At 36.1% G+C, this 18460-nt stretch overlaps 1 protein-coding gene and 1 non-coding gene across 2 annotated transcripts in view; one reads left to right on the top strand and one right to left on the bottom strand.

Moving 5' to 3' along the window:
• LOC126362540 (NAD(P)H pyrophosphatase NUDT13, mitochondrial-like) overlaps positions 1-17800 on the top strand; it is a 69804-nt gene extending 52004 nt beyond the window's left edge. Inside the window, exons 4-5 of the mRNA XM_050007890.1 lie at positions 13318-13466; positions 17416-17800. Coding sequence (XP_049863847.1) covers positions 13318-13466; positions 17416-17604 — 338 coding nt within the window. The 3' untranslated portion in view covers positions 17605-17800. The remainder of the gene's footprint in view (positions 1-13317; positions 13467-17415) is intronic.
• Trnaa-cgc (transfer RNA alanine (anticodon CGC)) lies at positions 5915-5987 on the bottom strand. The gene has a single exon. It is a non-coding gene; the product is annotated as a tRNA-Ala (tRNA).
• Positions 17801-18460: the final 660 nt, after the last annotated feature.

The raw sequence follows: 18460 nt of genomic DNA, 5'->3' as shown, positions 1-18460 counted from the left end.
ATTTGTTTCTCATTTATAAACATTGTTTATTAGTATATATTTCCTGTAACATTTCTTTATAAACATAATTTGTAAATACATGTATTATACATATTATTCTATTGAGTTTCGTTTTATTGTGTTTTATAATGATGGTAAACATATGACATGACTTAGGAGAACTAAATATACAACATTAAACAGCTAAAATGACTCTCGGGTCTGTGAGGCCCAGTGCGACTGCTTCCATTACCACGAGGAGCATGACCTCTGCCAGGTTAATAAAAATTAGTTCCCCTGGTAGACCTAAATGTAAAACAAAAAATCAACTTGTATACAAAAAAATTAGCAGAAATTAGAGAAAACACACCTGTACTGTATCGAAAAAATGAGGATAATCAAGGGGAGGAGGAGAGGAGTAGGGTCTACAACAAATACCGCAGGAGTAAAAAGCATTGCAAAGCCAAGCTCGGACAGTCCAAAAAAGCAGCATGTGAAAGGTACATAGAAAGTGCCCCACATAAGTGCAGGGTGGTTATCAGACAAGATAATTCTATCAGCCAAACTCTGCTTGATCCATGAGATCAGATTCTTCTGCAAGGGTTGTACTTGATCCCCTGCTGCCTGAAGGATCTTTATTTCGTTGGGACAAAATCACGCCTTATGAGGTCTGTGAAACTGTTTCCGAATTGTCCAATTTCAAAAGTATGGACTGGTACTGGACATCCAATTATGTTGTTAAGAAGAACAGTTTTATTTTTAATAAATGTTAGAGTATGGAGTTAAGAGTTGTCTTCATATACAAAAAGAATGATAAACTACTCCACATAACTATCAACTAGTTTGAATCACTTTTGTACATTCAGTTAAGTAATTACTTTGACCGACATGCCCTTTTTTTTATACAACAGTCAGGATGGATTTCGGCCAGGTAAAAATACCTCTGCAGCTGTTCTAGAAATTGTTGACCAAACTTTAATTGTGTTCGAAAACAAGAAGATGGTGTCACTTGTATTAGGTGATTCAAGGAAAGTTTTTGACTGTATTACTTTTAAACATATCACTAACAAAATTGGAGTGTTATGGTGTATAGAAATATACGTTGGCAGTATTGCCTTCCTAGCTGACCAACAGAAGACAGTTTGTCTCAGTTAGTGATAGACATTCCCTGTTAGTAGAAATTTGCACAGGCTTGGGTCCTTGGCCCCTTCTTTTCCTTTGTGGCTGTCAATGACCTACCCCATTGTGTATCTCAGTCTGTAATCTGCTTTGCATCATGACATCCCAAGCATTAATAAGATCTCTCGAGGAACTCTTGACTCCACACTGAACTGGTTTGCAGCCAATAAACTGGTCTGTAATTCAGACAGGACTCAAAAGCTTATGTTAGGATTGACTAAGGAGACAGAAAATAAATGTTAGGAACACGTACTGAAGCCAAACTCAGTTGGGAAGAACATATCAATCACATCCGTAAAAAGATCTCACTAGCGTCCTATCTCATATGGAAACTGAGAGATATGGTCTGTAATAACTATCTCTGTGTGGCACATTTTGGGCTCTTTCAGTCACACATTTCGTATGGTCTTCTCATATGGGGATATTCTCCTCCTATCAGCAACATTTTAAAAATAAAAAAAAGTTGTCTGCATATTATGCAAGGCTGGTTATAAACAGCACTGTTGCCCTCATTTAACAAGGCTTAAGCTACTAACAGTTGTGGATCTGTGAGTCTGTGCTCTTTGTCAAGAACAGCATTAAAGAATTTGTTTTAAGGGAAATCAGACACAAATATGAAACCAGAAATAAGGCAAACATTGACATTCCATTGCACAGACTAGCCTAACAGGAAACTCCCATGAAGTAAATGCCCTCAAAATTTTTAACAAGCTACCTCTCACTGCTTGATTCCTGCATTCAAAAAGTTCAAAACAAAATTGTACGACTGGCTGACAAAAAACCCAATATATAGTATGAAAGAGCTTTATGATACGGACAATACTGATGGTAATATTTAAAATTATAGCTGTATATAAGGTAGTTAACCTATACGTGAAATGTAAAGGATAATTGTAATAATTTAAGTTCAACTGTAACTTGATACTATTAAGATATTAGCTGATATTATTAAGAAAGCCTACTCTACTGTATGTGGACAACGGCAATGAAAGATTGATTCTGAATGAAAGATTCTGATTCATGGCAAAATTTAAATTACATCTGTTATATTACACTGATACAGACAGAGTGAAAGCTGCAGGAAGAAATTTCTTCATTTAGTACAATATTGGTGGAGACAAAGAGATAAACTCATGACTGCAAAGGCAAGCTCCAAATCTTTCCATTGGCGTAAAACAGAAATATCCCGAAATTGATAATTGTATAATTGCTTATGTCAGTTAAATTCAGAATGCTGGCTGTGCTGCCTGTGGGGTTTCATCCATTTCATTGGTTGTATTCCCTAGAAATGATTCAGAACAAAGCTCGCGAGATAGCTGCCACTGACAGAAAGGATTTTAAAGCAAGCATTGGTTGGGTGATTATTTTTACGAGATAGCAAATCTCAGTCTACAAAGGAGGACATCTTTGCACCAGTGCTTACCCTGAGACTATACAGATAAGGTAATAGAGTTCCATCGTTACGTAATACAAGTATGACAGCAATATGACTATTTGTTCTCCTTGACCTGATGCCAGTGTTTCTTGATAAGCTGCAAACAGCACTGTTGTTCCAACTAGCTCAAAAAGTGTGCTTGTGAAGACAAGTGGAGCGCAGAAATTAAGATGCGCAGTCATGTTGTACATGTCAGCAGATTGCAATAAACTTACACCATATGTCCTCTTTAAATGGAAGTCATTATCAAAGGAGACTACCCTACATGGAATTCAATTTTGAGTTCAGGAAAATGGCTAGATGACAGCAGATTTTATGGTGGATTCGTTGGAGAAAGTCCGGGGAAGACAACCAATGAAATGGATGAAGCCCCATCCTGCCATCATCCATGGAGGATTAGCACCCATTCTTTGTACTGTGAAAGAACATCATCTTTTGTTACAAATTACTGTAATGTAACTTTTACCTACCTCATACATTGTTTCCCTTCCTTTCTGAATTCCTAGAAGCACCACTCTACTACTCCCTAGTGTTAATGGAAAAAATGTTGAGAAAAAAAAGAGGGAATTATGTAATAAAATAAGGTACATGCATGAATATGAAAGTGATTTACCTTATAGTGCAACCACCCACATGTACAGCCGCACGGAGGAGTTAGGTGTAACACTATCTACATTGTACTCCATCTGACAAGTGGTGGCTGGGTATCATGTGCTAATGTGGTACAGCCCAATGTAAATATTGCACTAAAATTATGCCATTTCTCTTCAAATGCAAACCACAAATCACACTAGAATTATGCCATTTCTCTTCAAGTGCTAGTCAAAATGACACTAAAATTACATTATTTCTCTTTAAATGCCAGTTGGGTATGCAAATAAAATGGATGAAAACATGTTCCATAACACTATCTCTGCAGTAAGTAGAAACCAGTATTGAGTGCTGAAATGATGGTCAGCAATGCTACAATCAATTTGGTGAAGGGGCACAGTTGTCTTTTTACTACTGCTGTGAGAGGTGTATTGCTCACAGCACCAGGTCATATTTTTTCTTTGAAATTTGCTTGTAATTTATTGCGCAAGTGCAGTGTATGAGGGTCATTTAGGATTCAGAATATGAGTGTTTATTAGGAGTGGCCGAAGTAATGGCTCCGTAGGTGAGTGGTTACCATCACTGACATAATTTGTTGGCTTAGGTTCGATTCCCGGTACTACTAATATTTTTTTCCTTCATTTTATCTTATTCCTCACAATGTTTAACAGTTAATTATAACATTTAAATACATGTAAACAGTTCAGTTTGCATGTGTAAAATCAATACAGGTTGAGGCATAAAATGTCATTACTTACGCTTCAGAATTTTTTTATTTACAGAATAATACTTAAATGGTGTTGCCATTTTACAAAATTAATGCTTGAAACTAACATCTCCCAGGTTATAGCTGTTTTCAGCAATGCACTTCTCAAACTGCTCTAGGAAATTGCTTCCACTCTCTCCAACACTGCTCTATCAATTTGGACGACTTCCACACAAATTGCTTCCTTCAGTTTTTCAAGTGTCCATGGTTTATGCTCTTATACATGTGACTTGACGTTGCTTCTAAAAAGTAGTGCACATGGACAGGTCTGGGGAATGAGGAGGCGAACTAATGTCAACAAACCAAGAAATGACGGCTTGCTGAAACCTAACTTGCCAGATAGGAATATGTCTTCTTCTTGGTTCAGGTTGGAAGAACTCAATGATCATCTGTCTATAACAGTCTGATGTTACAGTTACAGTGTTCCCTTTATCATCTTGGAAAAAGTATGGACCAGTATCATTTGCACCAGTTGCAGCACACCAGTCACATTGGAACTATGTAATGGTCTCTCAAGCATTAGTTCTGGATTTTTACTGACCCACTAATGACAGTCTTCTGATTTACCTTGCCATTCAAATTAAAATGAGCCTCATCACTCATAAACAAAATGATGTCCATTTCTTGGGCAAAATTTCGCTGCTGTATGTAATCACTAGGGATCAATTTTTGCACCATAACCATTTTGTATGGATGAAATCCTAGATCAATAAGCAAAATTTGCCTTACTGATCGATTACTGAGGCACAGTTCAACAGAATGTCTCCTAGCAGATTGACCAAGTTTATGGTGTATGGCTTGCTGAACGCTTTCAACATTTTCTGCAGTGCTTACTGAGTGAGGAACCCATGGCGGTTTTCTATTCATCACTGTTCCTCATAAACGAAGTGATTTAGTCCAACATAAGATGGTGTTACGAGTGGGAACACTATCGTGTCTTGCAAGATTGAAATGGCGATGAAATTTGTGCTGAACTGCAACGCTAGAATCATTGTTATGTACAAAATTATCATAAGGAAACATATGATGTTGTGCAGTCCACAGCTCCATGACCTCGACTGAACTAAATGGCATGAACTACCAAACACATGACCACATCAGTCTCCCAATGCCTAATACCTGAGCCAGAATATTATCTGTTCAAAAACATCTGTCTTTTCTGCCTCACCCTGTATATTCAATTTAGTTATGATTACTACTTGGTTCAAGAATCATAAAAGAAGGTTGTATAAAAGGAAGAGGCCTGAAGATACTCGAAGGTTTCAGACAGATTATATAATGATAAGACAGAGATTTAGGAACCAGGTTTTAAATTGTAAGATGTTTCCAGGGCAGATGTGGACTCTGGCCACAATCTATTGGTTATGAACTACAGATTAAAACTGAAGAAACTGCAAAAAGATGGGAATTTAAGGAGATGGGATCTGGATGAACTGACAGAACCAGAGGTTGTAGAGAGTTTCAGGGAGAACATTAGGGAACGATTGACAGGAATGGGGGAAAGAAATACAGTAGAAGAAGAATGGGTAGCTTTGAGCTAGTGAAGGCGGCAGAGTATCATGTAGGTAAAAAGACGAGGGCTAGTAGAAATCCATGGGTGACAGAAGACATATTGAATTTAATTGATGAAAGGAGAAAATATAAAAATGCAGTAAATGAAGCAGGTGAAAAGGAATACCAACGTCTCAAAAATGAGACTGACAGGAAGTACAAAATGGCTAAGCAGGGATCGCTAGATGGCAGATGTAAGAATGTAGAGGCATCTCTCTTGGGGTGAGATGGATACAGGAGGAGGAGGAGGACATTAGTGTTTAACGTCCCTTCGACAACGAGGTCATTAGAGACGGAGCGCCAGCTCAGGTGAGGGAAGGATGGGGAAGGAAATCGGCCGTGCCCTTTCAAAGGAACCATCCCGACATTTGCCTGAAGCGATTTAGGGAAATCACGGAAAACCTAAATCAGGACGGCCGGAGACGGGATTGAACCGTCGTCCTCCCGAATGCGAGTCCAGTGTGCTAACCACTGCACCACCTCGCTCGGTGAGATGGATACTGCCTACAGGAAAATTAAGTGACTTTTGGAGAAAAGAGAACCACTTATATGAATATCAAGAGCTCAGATGGAAACCCAGTTCTAAGCAAAGAAGAGAAAGCAGAAAAGTGGAAGGAGTATATAGAGCATCTGTACAAGGGTGATGTACTTGAGGACAATATTATGGAAATGGAAGAGGATGTAGATGAAGATGAAATGGGAGAAATGATACTGCGTGAAGAGTTTGACAGAGCACTGAAAGACCCAAGCTGAAACAAGGCCCCAGGAGTAGACAACATTCCATTAGAACTACTGATAGCCTTGGGAGAGCCAGCCATGACAAAACTCGACCATCTGGTGAGCAAGATGTATGAGACACACGAAATACCCTCAGACTTCAAGAAGAATATAATAATTCCCAAAGAAAGCAAGTGTTGACAGATGTGAAAATTACCAAACTATCAGTTTAATAAGCCACGGCAGCAAAATACTAACACGAATTCTTTACAGACTAATGGAAAAACTGGTAGAAGCCAACCTTGGGGAAGATCATGTTGGAACATGTGAGGCAATACTGACCCTATGACTTATCTTAGAAAATAGATTAAGGAAAGGCAAACCTACGTTTCTAGCATTTGTAGACTTAGAGAAAGCTTTTGACAATGTTGACTGGAATACTCTCTTTCAAATTCTGAAGGTGGCAGGGGTAAAATACAGGGAGCAAAAGGCTATTTACAATTTATACAGAAAACAGATGGCAGTTATAAGAGTTGAGGGGCATGAAAGGGAAGCAGTATTTGGGAAGGGAGTGAGACTGCGTTGTAGCCTCTCCCCGATGTTGTTCAATCTGCATATTGAGCAAGCAGTAAAGGAAACAAAAGAAAAATTCGGATTAGGTATTAAAATCCATGGAGAAGAAATAAAAACTTTAAGGTTTGTTGATGACTTTGTAATTCAATCAGAGACAGCAAAGGACTTGGAAGAGCAGGTGAACGGAATGGACAGTGTCTTGAAAGGAGGATATAAGATGAACATCAACAAAAGCAAAACAAAGATAATGGAATGTAGTCGAATTAAATCGGGTGATGCTGAGGGTATTAGATTAGGAAATGAGACGCTTTAAGTTGTAAATGAGTTTTGCTATTTGGGAAGCAAAATAGCTGATGATGGGAAAAGTAGAGAGGATATAAAATGTAGACTGTCAATGACAAGAAAATCATTTCTGAAGAAGAGAAATTTGTTAACATCGAGTATAGATTTAAGTGTCAGAAAGTCGTTTCTGAAAATATTTGTATGAAATGTGGATGATAAATAGTTTGGACAAGAAGGGAATAGAAGCTTTTGAAATGTGGTGCTACAGAAGAATGCTGAAGATTAGATGGGTAGATCACATAACTATGGAGGAGGTACTGAATAGAATTGGGGAGAAGAGGAATTTGTGGCACATCTTGACCTGGAGAGGGGATGGGTTTGTAGGACATGTCTGAGGCATCAAGGGATCACCAATTTAGTATTGGAGGGCTGCAAGGAGGGTAAAAATCGTAGAGGGAGACCAAGAGATGAATACACTAAGCAGATTCAGAAGGATGCAGGTTGCAGTAGGTTCTAGGAGATGAAGAAGCTTGCACAGGATAGTGTAGCATGGAGAACTGCATCAAACATATCTCTGGACTGAAGACCACTCAACAACTACTCTTGTTAAGTCAAAAGGCTATATACAGTCATTAAAAAATGAATATATAAGCAAGTTTAGTATACAAGTTTTTTGGGTACCACAGCAATGAATTTATTAAAAGAAAGTGGCATTTTCCTCTTTTTCTGTATTAATTTTACTTGTTCACAGCTAGTTCTAGCCTTCTAGGCATCCTCAGGTAACTCTGTGGTTCTGCAGTAGAAAGGTATGCCTTACATATTGAAATGTTAGCACCTTTAAATTAGTGTTTTCTATTTGTTTTGGTTGATAAATGTTCTCTCATTGGTTTGACAGCTTGACATTTACAGATTTATAACATCTTTGTAAATATAAAGCTGTCAAACCAACAAGAGAGCAATTCTATTCTGTACCTTTGTAAATGTCAAGTAGTCAAACCAACAAGACAGCATTTGTGAACCAAAAGGAATAGTAAACATAAGTTTCAGTATGTAAGGTGTAGTTTTCTCTTGCAAAATCACAAAAATCACTTGAGAATGGCCTAGAACGCTGAAATTAATTGCGAACAAATAAAATTAATACAGCAAAAGTGGAAAATGGACCTTCTTTTAATATGAAAGTGTTTTCTGCAGATGATCTGCTAAAGAGACCCTTTTCCAGTGGATCTCAGGAGGACAAAGTGAGCCAAATGTAACTCTAACAACAGGTGTGTGTGGGACAAGGCTCATTGATTTGGTTCAAACTGTATTGATAGAAGTTAAATGATCCTTTCAAGTTCATGGAATATTTTGTTGATTGGGCTGTTGGAAAAGGTAAAATGCTCTCTAAAGACTTATGTGCAGAGTATGAGGAAAATTCATGCAAAAACTGATAGGCAAGGACTGCAGCCAATGGTTAAAAGCACAGACTAGGAAACTTGTAGTTTGGCAGCCTGAGTTTGATTCCTGCTGGTTCCATATTTTCTTTTCCTTTTATTTGTCACAGTGTTAAACAATTGATTACAAAATGTAAATCTATGTAAACAGTTCAATTTATTTATATAAAATAAGATTATATACATTTAAGATTACTACCCTTGTAAGTCAAAAGGCTATAGTCCACCACTTTGTAGCAAATTGGTGAAATTGTGTGTGAACTGCCAGTGCATTTAATGTTTCTTCACTGAGATCAGTATAACACTGATGTTTGTAGTTGTACTAGAGAGGTCCATTGTGTATGTCATCTCACTAAGTCTTACACCTTGTCATTGGATTGTTTAACTCATTAGTGTGGTGGATTCATGCTAGCCTATTTTTTCTGGGTTATTCCATTTTTTACAGATTTTGATGTAGATTTTCTTCTGTTATTCTGAATTATGTCCAGTCAGTGGTCCCCCCCCCCCCCCCCCCCCCCCCACAGTGCTCTAACTTAGCCACTTCATCAACCAGTTGATCTAATGAAACAACTTGTCTTCTGAAAACAACTGGAACAGTACACATAGTACCCTCTGCCATACATGATCAGGTGACTTGTGGAGTATAGCTATATATGTAGATTTACATATTACATCTCTACCTGTGTCGATTTCAACAGTTCTAACTTTCTTCCTTCTTGCTTTATAATAACCCGTTGCACAGTGGTGTGTAGGTGTGAGGCTATGTTACCAACTTGCCAACTTGGAAGTCATTTTGGAAACTGTCATCTTGAATAAAACTTGTAATTTTGAAGTGGAAAGATGTTTCTCTCCTGCAGATGAGATGTAAGATGATGGTATTAACACAAGCTGAATGTCTTGAGACCATTACAACCAATCCCACCCACCTCCCAGACATACCACACATTACCCGCATGTGGTGGTAAAACATCTTGAAAAATTCTGTGCAACTTGTTCTGTCACAGACAACTGAAAATTGAACAATCAAAAATGGCTACTGATGATGCAACATCAACCAATGGTCTGGCATTGTGCACTAGAATAGAATAGAATAGAATAGAATAGAATAGAATAGAACAGAATAGAAGTTTATTGTGCTGTAACATACAATTTCAACCATTGACTTAATGTACAGAAGACTCATCAAAACACAAAAAATGGTCTAGAATTTTTCATATAATATCATTAATATAAGATACTGTACTGGATATGTAATTAATATACAACTGATATTTTTTTCTTAAAAAGTAACAAACTTATAAAAATCAACATTCCTAAGTACATGCTATCTTCAGGTTGTCATTAATGAATTATTCTGCTGAATAGTAACATTTCTGCACTAGTTTCTCTTTCTTTCAGTTTGTTATAAATTTTCATACCCATATACTGTGGAATTTGAGCATAAAGTTTTAAACAGTGGGTAGGCAGCATAAAATTATTTTGATTTTTGGTGTTCTAATCATGCTGGAAATGATTTGCTGCAAATAAATTGGGGTTACTATGTAAAAAGATCATCAGCTCATAGATGTATAGTGAGGAAACACTTAATGTACTTAGTTTTTTAAGGAGTAGATGACTTCTCTTTTTTTTACTCTACATTTTGCATGTTTCTAATGATGGTTTTCTGAAGTTTCAAAATTCAACACATGGTTTGAATTAACCCAAATTACAATTCCATATCTTATTATTAATTTGAAGTAGCTGTGATATACTACTTTTCTTATGTCCATACTGGTAGCAATATACAATATCCTCATTGCTAATGCTATGCTATTTAATTTATTTCCAAGGTACAGTATGTGTGAGCCCCATGACAGATTTTTATCCAGCTGCATTCCAAGGAATTTCACACAGCTAGCTTCCTGGTTTTTGTGATTGATCTGACCATTATATAATTCTGCTTGTTCTTTTTGAAATTGCATAAACTGAGTCTTTTTCCATGTTTAATTTTAATCCATTTAAATAAAACCAAGTATCTAATTTTTATACTTAATACAGTTTTAGGAATTTTGTCAGTGCTGTTACTTTCAATGATTACAGATGTGTCTTCTGCAAACAAAACTGACACTCAGTGGTAAGTGGTAGATCATTTATAATACAGTGCCCCTAATTCCATATTTTTTTCCTGTTTACAGGGTAGCAAGGAGTGGTTCACTATTGATAGGTCATAAAAAATTACTCTGGCATGCAGTGAGTTGTCTGATAAGTTAATTTTTTTTGAAAAATGGTTTATTGCAGATACTGTGGTTCTTCTTTTATTTATATCTATACTGATTATTTGAGGTTATTTTGAATTTTTCTAGAGAATTTTGAATTTGTATTGTGACTATCTTTTCAAACGTTTTTGATAATGATGGTAGAAGAGAGGCTGGATTATAGTTTCCCATGTCCTTTTGTGCCTTTTTTGAATAGTGGCTTAACTACTGCATACTTAAGCATGTCTGGAAACTAGCTTCCTTCAAGGGACTGGTTAACTATTGTAGACACTGGCTGTGCAAACAAGAGTCCAAACCACAGTATTCACTGCATCTTGCTGGAAACTGGGGTCAGTATAAATCACTAAAGTGAATTTTGGCCAAATGTAAATGGTGCTCTTACAAAATGCAAGTGTTGCTTTCACCAAGAACACTCCAGGTCTTCGAGTTAAGCTGCAGAATGTGTGAACACAAGCTGGAGGAAAGCATCATTCCCTCTATGACATATTGTTTACAGATGAAGCTAATTTTTGTATTAAAAGAGATGTAAATAAACAAAATCACAGAAACTGGTGAGATGTCAACCCTCACAGGATGGCTCCATCAAACGTAGTTGGCACATTGAAAGCAATTAAAGTGGAATACAGGATTACCATATTTTTGAGCCCTTCTTCATTCATGATACATTAACAGCAGCCCACTATCTGCAGCTGTTACATGAAGATGCGCTGCTAACACTGCTGTGTGAAATGGTACAATTCCAACTTCCTTTCAGCATGGTGGCACCTCATGCTCTAACTGTCAGGGATTACTTGGAGCTTTATTATCCCTGAGGGTGGATACGTCATAGAGATCCAGAGGACTGGTTGCCATGTTCCCCAATTTATGACCATTACATTTCTACTTGTAAATGCATGTGAAGGCAGCTGTGCATGCAGTGAAGTGCACAATGAAGATCAGAAATCTTGCCCACCTCAGTGAGCAGACTTTTGATGCTTGTTCTCATATTCTAATACATATGTTGGTTAAAGTCTTCAGGGAATGGGTTAAGTGGAAAACAACTACCTTAAAACATGCTGGACACCACGTCCTGTAGCCTTTGTGTTATCATCAGCATGTGCCCTGTTCTGTACAATGCACAGCATAACCCAAGAATGAATAAAGCTCTGCTCATATGAGAGGCACCATTGTTTTTCTCGTTTAATTCCCTATCTGTTTGATAGGTCATGTGTTCCTCTTTCCATTTGAAACTTAAGTTTTATCCAAGATGGGGTATTACAAAATGGCTGCCATGTTAGTAACAGCTACATAGATTTTACACCTCTCACCCACTCATGCTACTATAAATTTCTGTCATCCACTTGTTATTATTTCCAGGGCAGTTCCACCCCTCTGTATTATTCTGTTACGTTATTTATTATTGTCAGGTTTTTGTAACTCCTCCATATGGTGTGAGGGTGGTGTGGTGTGTACCTGTATTGTTTCAAGAAGTACCTTGTATTTATTTTTAAAATCATACTTTGTTGTTTATCTGAGATTTCTTTCATATCATTACTTTAAGTGCAGTATCCTTATTGGTAATGAAACCTATGTATTCTGCTAGTAAAAGACTATACTGATTACAGCATTGTTTAGCTTTCTTTCTTTCTTTCTACTTACATATAATACTCCAGCAATAATTCTATGACCCAGTAACATTTTATGGGTAATGGTCAAAATTTGCTCAACTTCAACAAAATTAGGCTCATGGTATGTTCAACTCATCTCTGCCTTCTTCTGAATAAGAGAACTGGATATCTACAGGGCTCAGTCTACATACAAGCAAAGATTGTATTGCAACGGCTTCTGGGTCTTTCAGGCTTGGAAGTGACTGCCATTAGTTAAGGAAGTGTAGCTCTAAATTACCTGTGTACTATCTTTTATGACAGTTAATTTTTAATATAATCTCTACACCTAGATAGGCAGTACTAATTCTTATTGTTAGTGTATATTGTGGCTCATTTTGCTCCTCAAACATTATGGTGTATAATCAGATTTGCAAATCATGATGAGAGAGTTTGTCGATCCACAAGAAAATTACTGTAGTGAACAGGCAAAACAAACCATTTTTCTAATATTTTTCATGACCTAGAATTGATACCCATACTCTGTAAGATGATTACTGAACTTAAATACCCATGAAGAGTCAAAGTTTCATTTTTAATCAGTGTTCAGCCTCTAGTTTTGATGTTGGCCAGTAGGTACTTTCACAAGAAGGCAAATATTAGATTATTAATACTAGACGGTTGTTACTTTGCTCATTGATACCTTTGTTTAATAGTATCATTTTCCTGCTTAAGAGGACAACATTAATTATGTTCAGAAAGAGTGTGGGAATACAAACATATGCCAAAAGAAAAGTGTTCTTTAGTCATGTTTAATAAAATTGCTTTTTTCTTTTTTGTAACCTGAATTCACTGTTGCATTGTTTAAGTCATTGCACATCTTTTTCTTCATTGTGGATTGGAAAATGGTATGTGACTGTTTCCAGGTTTTATTAAGAATATGAGTAACAATTTTTAAAAAAATGCTTTACAGGTGAGTCCATTGAAGAAAATATTAGAAGAGAAGTAGCCGAGGAAGTAGGTATCGCAGTAGAAGCAATACAGTATGTTAGCTCTCAACACTGGGCTTTTCCAATAAATAGCCTCATGATTGGTTGCACTGCAGCTGCAGAAGAACAGATGGTACATATCAGAAGGAAACATCACTTGAGAAAATTTTAAAATTGCAACGAGACAGAATGGCTGGCCTTTACCTACCTTCATCAGAATTCCAAGTTCTGCCATGCGACATATTCAGAAGTATAAAGAGCTTTCACAACTGTTTGTTTCTTCCCAGGAAGAAAACAGGGCGGTCGAAGACATAATGTGTACCTTATTGATTTGTTTCGTATGCTGTAGTTTTGTCAATTTTCCTCTTTTGCCTTGCTTCTTCTTGTTGACTGAATGTAGTGAAGTATTATTAACTATTATACACAGTCCAATAGAATTAGCAATTCATTTTTCTTCTTATTCATTATTTTAGCAAGTTCAGATTTGAAGATCAGATTTTTTTAAGAATATATTGAGGGTCTACATCCTAACACAGATCGGTAAGCTATACCAAATTGAAGAAATTTCAAACATTTCACAAGTGGCACTTAACATCAAAATAACTATAGATCTTCAGAACCAACAACAAAATATTAACATATTAAATGATGATACAGTAGCTGTAACAATTGAAACCTAGTCCACGACTTATGAAAACAACATGATGTTTAAGTACCAAATGCTTGCCTTTGACTGTGGTTTGTATGTGACAATTGTCTAAAGAGGCACATATTACAAAAATTAGAAAAGCATGAGACTGTTAAATTTTATATATTAACATAAAACATCAAAGAAATAAAATATAGAAAGATACAATAGTCAATGGAGTAAGTTTGTTTAACCAAAAACTGTGTAACTATAAGACTTTATGAGAGGGCAGTTGTAATGTCCATGTGGATTCCTGAAGACCCCCAAGAATTTTCATGAAAGTGAAATATTCTGATTGGAATAATTAACAAAACTAACAAGAGGATAACATCACTATTGATTTTAATGGAAGGGCTATAAATAATCAAGTAGAGGTAGCAGATATGTTTAATAACAATTTCTTAAATGCAGTAAAAAATATAGTAACAAAAAGCAAGAGAAAAATCAAAAGAGTATGTTGAACAAGCAACTTACAGTAAATTCCTCAAAAATGAAAGCTCATGTGGATTTGATGGCATTTCCAATAGAGTACTAAAGACTTTTTTCATATATTAAGCACCATCTTTTCTGAAATGTGTACTGCACGATTAACATGGGGCATTTTTCTAGAGTCTGAAGTATGCCATTTTTAAATCCTTCTATAAGAAAATTAATGGGAGAGATGTCAATAACTACCAACCCAATTTTCCAAAATTTTTGAGAATGTCATATAGTATCCCAGCTTCACAACAATAATATCCTCAGTAAATAACAGCTTGGATTTCAGAAGAGTTGCTTAATTGAGAATACCAGTTACACATTCACTTACCAAATTTTACAAGCACTAAATAACAAAACATCTCCAACTGGTACATTCTGTGACCTCTTTAAGGCATTTGACTGAATGACTCACAATCTTCTGCTGGATAAACTGAAGTTTTATGGAACTGGTGGTATGGCAAACCAATGGATAATGTCATACCTAAATAAAAGAATGCAGAACATTATGTTTAATAACTCAACCAATGTAAGCAGGGGAGATACTTCTGACTGGGAAGGAATCATTTATGGAGTTCCACAAGGCCGAATCTTAGGACCACTACTGTTTTTCATATATGTAAATTACCTTGTTCTTTTTGCCGATGCCACTAATATATTGTTATCAGTCCAAACAAACATACAGCAACAGAAGAAATGGTCATTAATGTTCTTAGAAGTATTATTGAGTGGTTGTCTGTGAATGGTCTCACTCTCGGTTTCAAAAAGACACAACATATTCAGTTCTGCACATCTAGAGGTACTTCACCAGTAGTAATTGTGACACATGGGGAGGAAAAATAACTAGGGTGGAAATGTCAAAATCTTTAGGTGTCCATATCAATGAGAATTTAAACTAGTTAAAACACATTTCAAAATTCCTAATACAACTTAGCTCAGCCACATATACTTTGAATTGTTGCAAATTTTAGGAAGAGACAAATCATTAAGCTACATATTAGGTATTTTTATTCATTAATGTCATATGAAATAAAGTTCTTTGGTAAGTCATTTTTAAGGAAAAAAAATCTTCATTGCTAAAAATACGCAGTAAGAGTATTACGTGGTGCTCACCTTTCGATCATCTTGTAGACATCTGTTTAAGGTGTTACTCATTTTGACTACTGCTTTGCAGTATATTTGTTTTCTCAGCATGTTTGTTGTAAATAATCCACTGCAGTTCAAAGGGAACAGATGCACATAATTACGATGGTAGAAGAAAAAATTACATCCATTACTCAATATTAAGGATTTCTTTAGCACAAAAACGGGATTTTTTTATCAGTTACCCAATGGTATAAAATGTTTGACAGACAGCTAAGTTAAAATTGAAAGCAAACTGAAGAAGTTTCTCCTTGACAGGTCCTGTTCCACTGAAGAATTTCTAATACTGGAATGTGTAAGAGATGATGGGTAGTAACTCACAACAGTACTAAAAAACCCTATCAATCAGGTAAAAGGGGAAGGTGATAGTTAATGGAACACAAGTTCACATCTCTGGCATTCAAGAAGATAGTACTGGGTGGGATAAAACAAATGACCCATGTTGTGTAGCAGGCACTCGAGTTCCTTGACTCATGTTGTAACTGGGTAAGGGGTGTGCCCAAGGTGAACAGTTTTCCTTTGCCATTTCATGTACTCTGCCAGTTTAACTGTGGCCACCTGTACTAATACATAAAAGGAGAAATGTTGATTAATGTTGTTTCCAAAAATCTCAGAGTGCTTGAACAGCTTAATTCATATTTTTACTTGATATTCTAATAAACATTCTGATGGACATCAGCTATAAAAGTTATTGACTGATTTACTGATCCCAAGCGATTTACCCATTCATTTTAATTGAATTGAATTCTCAGTCATGATTTCAGCTGCAATAATGGCAAACTCAGACATTCAAATACATGGGAATGGATTTATAATCAGAGTGTATTTCACATGGCAAGTTGTGTGTTTCCCTCTCAAAAACTGATGGTTTAGAAAACCAGTATCCAAAAACAAAAAATGTTGTGTATTTGAAATTGTGTAATTGTATTGATTATAACTGAAAAAAAAACCTTTAAAACAACAGGAACCAGTAATGAAAACAAAGAAGTCTTTTTCATTCATATTCTATATGATTTATTCTGATATATATTTCTGTACCTTGAAATGGGTGAAGTCACAATGATAAGCTGAAATTTGTGTCCTGACACATCTCGATGGGATACCCCAGATTAAGTGTATATCTAATTCCTGTACAAATTTAGCAATGAAGAAACATTTCTAAGTTTTATAGTTACTATATAAAATGTCATACAGTGAACATATATTCTTGATAAACAACATGTATGGTTTCACATGTTGGAATAACGGGTAGCGGATGTGAGTGCATGTTACAGATTTTACAGCAGGGATGATTGCAGGTGTATCAACCTGGTGGCAGAGATTATAAATCCGCAATATTATATGTTTCCTAACCTAACCTAACCTAACCACCCGGGAGAGATAATCACATTTCAGGATTGCCTTAAAGTCGTGGCCATGGCAGCATGAGGTATTGAGGCATTCAAAACCTGCATAGTACTAGGTGAAAACCAGATACTGTTTTGTCTACTTTTAAGTATATCAGCAATACTTGGACTTTTGCCACCTGAAGGTGATTACTGGACATTCTTCATGTCTCCTTGCAATTATTCAGATGTTATTTGTCAACAGATAGTTATAAGATTACATTTTTCTGTTAAAAGCAACCTTAAATAAATGATGAGTTATTCTATTGAAAAATCACATACAGCTTTGTATGTATTATGAGATTTTTACTTGAAAGATAAACAGTCTCATTAATATAGTGCTCCTCTTTTAATTGTTTACTCATCCAATGTTTTATAATGTTGTTTAGCTCTCCATTGATCATGAAGAATTGGAAGATGCCAAGTGGTTTACACCAGAGCAAGTTAGAAATGCTGTGCAGCGTATAACTCAGAAAAACAAGGAAGTTTTAAAAAATTCAAGCGAAATTTGGATTCCACCTCCAGGTGCTTTGGCTCATACTTTAATAACACATTGGTTGCAAATACACGAACAATGAACCATTTGGATTCTTATGGGTCACCTGAAATTTTTCAGCCTCCTTGTATTTAAATACTTCAGTATATGTTGAACTATGGTATATTTTTTGCCAGCATGCATACGGTGTATAGAGGAAATGTCAGATTTTGTTGAGGAGTACAGAAAAAAAAATGATAATATTGGGACAATGCTAAATTAAAATTACAATATCTTTATTTCTGTGTGTGTTGTCATCTTTTCAGCCCTTTCCCAAATGCAACATATCTTATTACTGTCCTTTTTATTAATTCTTGAGTTTTTTCACACTGTATGTGGTTTATAATGCTGCTGGAATAATGAAAAGGGAATAAATGAAAGCTGGTATCTTTTACAAGCAGGTGCATATTTTAGTAGCACATTTTTTCCAATTTAAGATCAAAATGATTCAAACCAGATTATGTCCCTGAAATTGATGATTGTCACCATGCCATACCATTAACACTTCTGACCCACATGAGGTAATAAGTTAGCGAAGATTAGGCCTTAAGCCTGTTCTGACTAGCCAAGTGTTACCTACAAAGCAATATGTAGAGTGATCTATGTTTGTGGGACATATGGTCAGTATGTCACCAGTACCTCCAACTGCTATTGCCAGTAGATGAATCCTGATGATACCACTACTTCTTTATTCAAGTGGCTCCTAATTTGGCTCACAGGGGCTGAGTGGACCCCAAACCAGACCTCCCTACCTGAGAAAATATCTGAGGAAGTACTAGGAATCCAACCTGAAGGTGGTCAAGTAACAAGTTTCGTGCCTAATTTCAAATATGTTTGATTTTGATGTTCCACTGAAATGTAAACTACAGGTGATTCAAAATCAAAAGGATGAAAAGAAA

The sequence above is a fragment of the Schistocerca gregaria genome, chromosome 1 (genome assembly GCF_023897955.1).
Source record: "Schistocerca gregaria isolate iqSchGreg1 chromosome 1, iqSchGreg1.2, whole genome shotgun sequence".
Taxonomy (NCBI): domain Eukaryota; kingdom Metazoa; phylum Arthropoda; class Insecta; order Orthoptera; family Acrididae; genus Schistocerca; species Schistocerca gregaria.
Note: the sequence above shows the minus strand (reverse complement) of the source record. Positions and strands in the feature narration are given on the sequence as shown.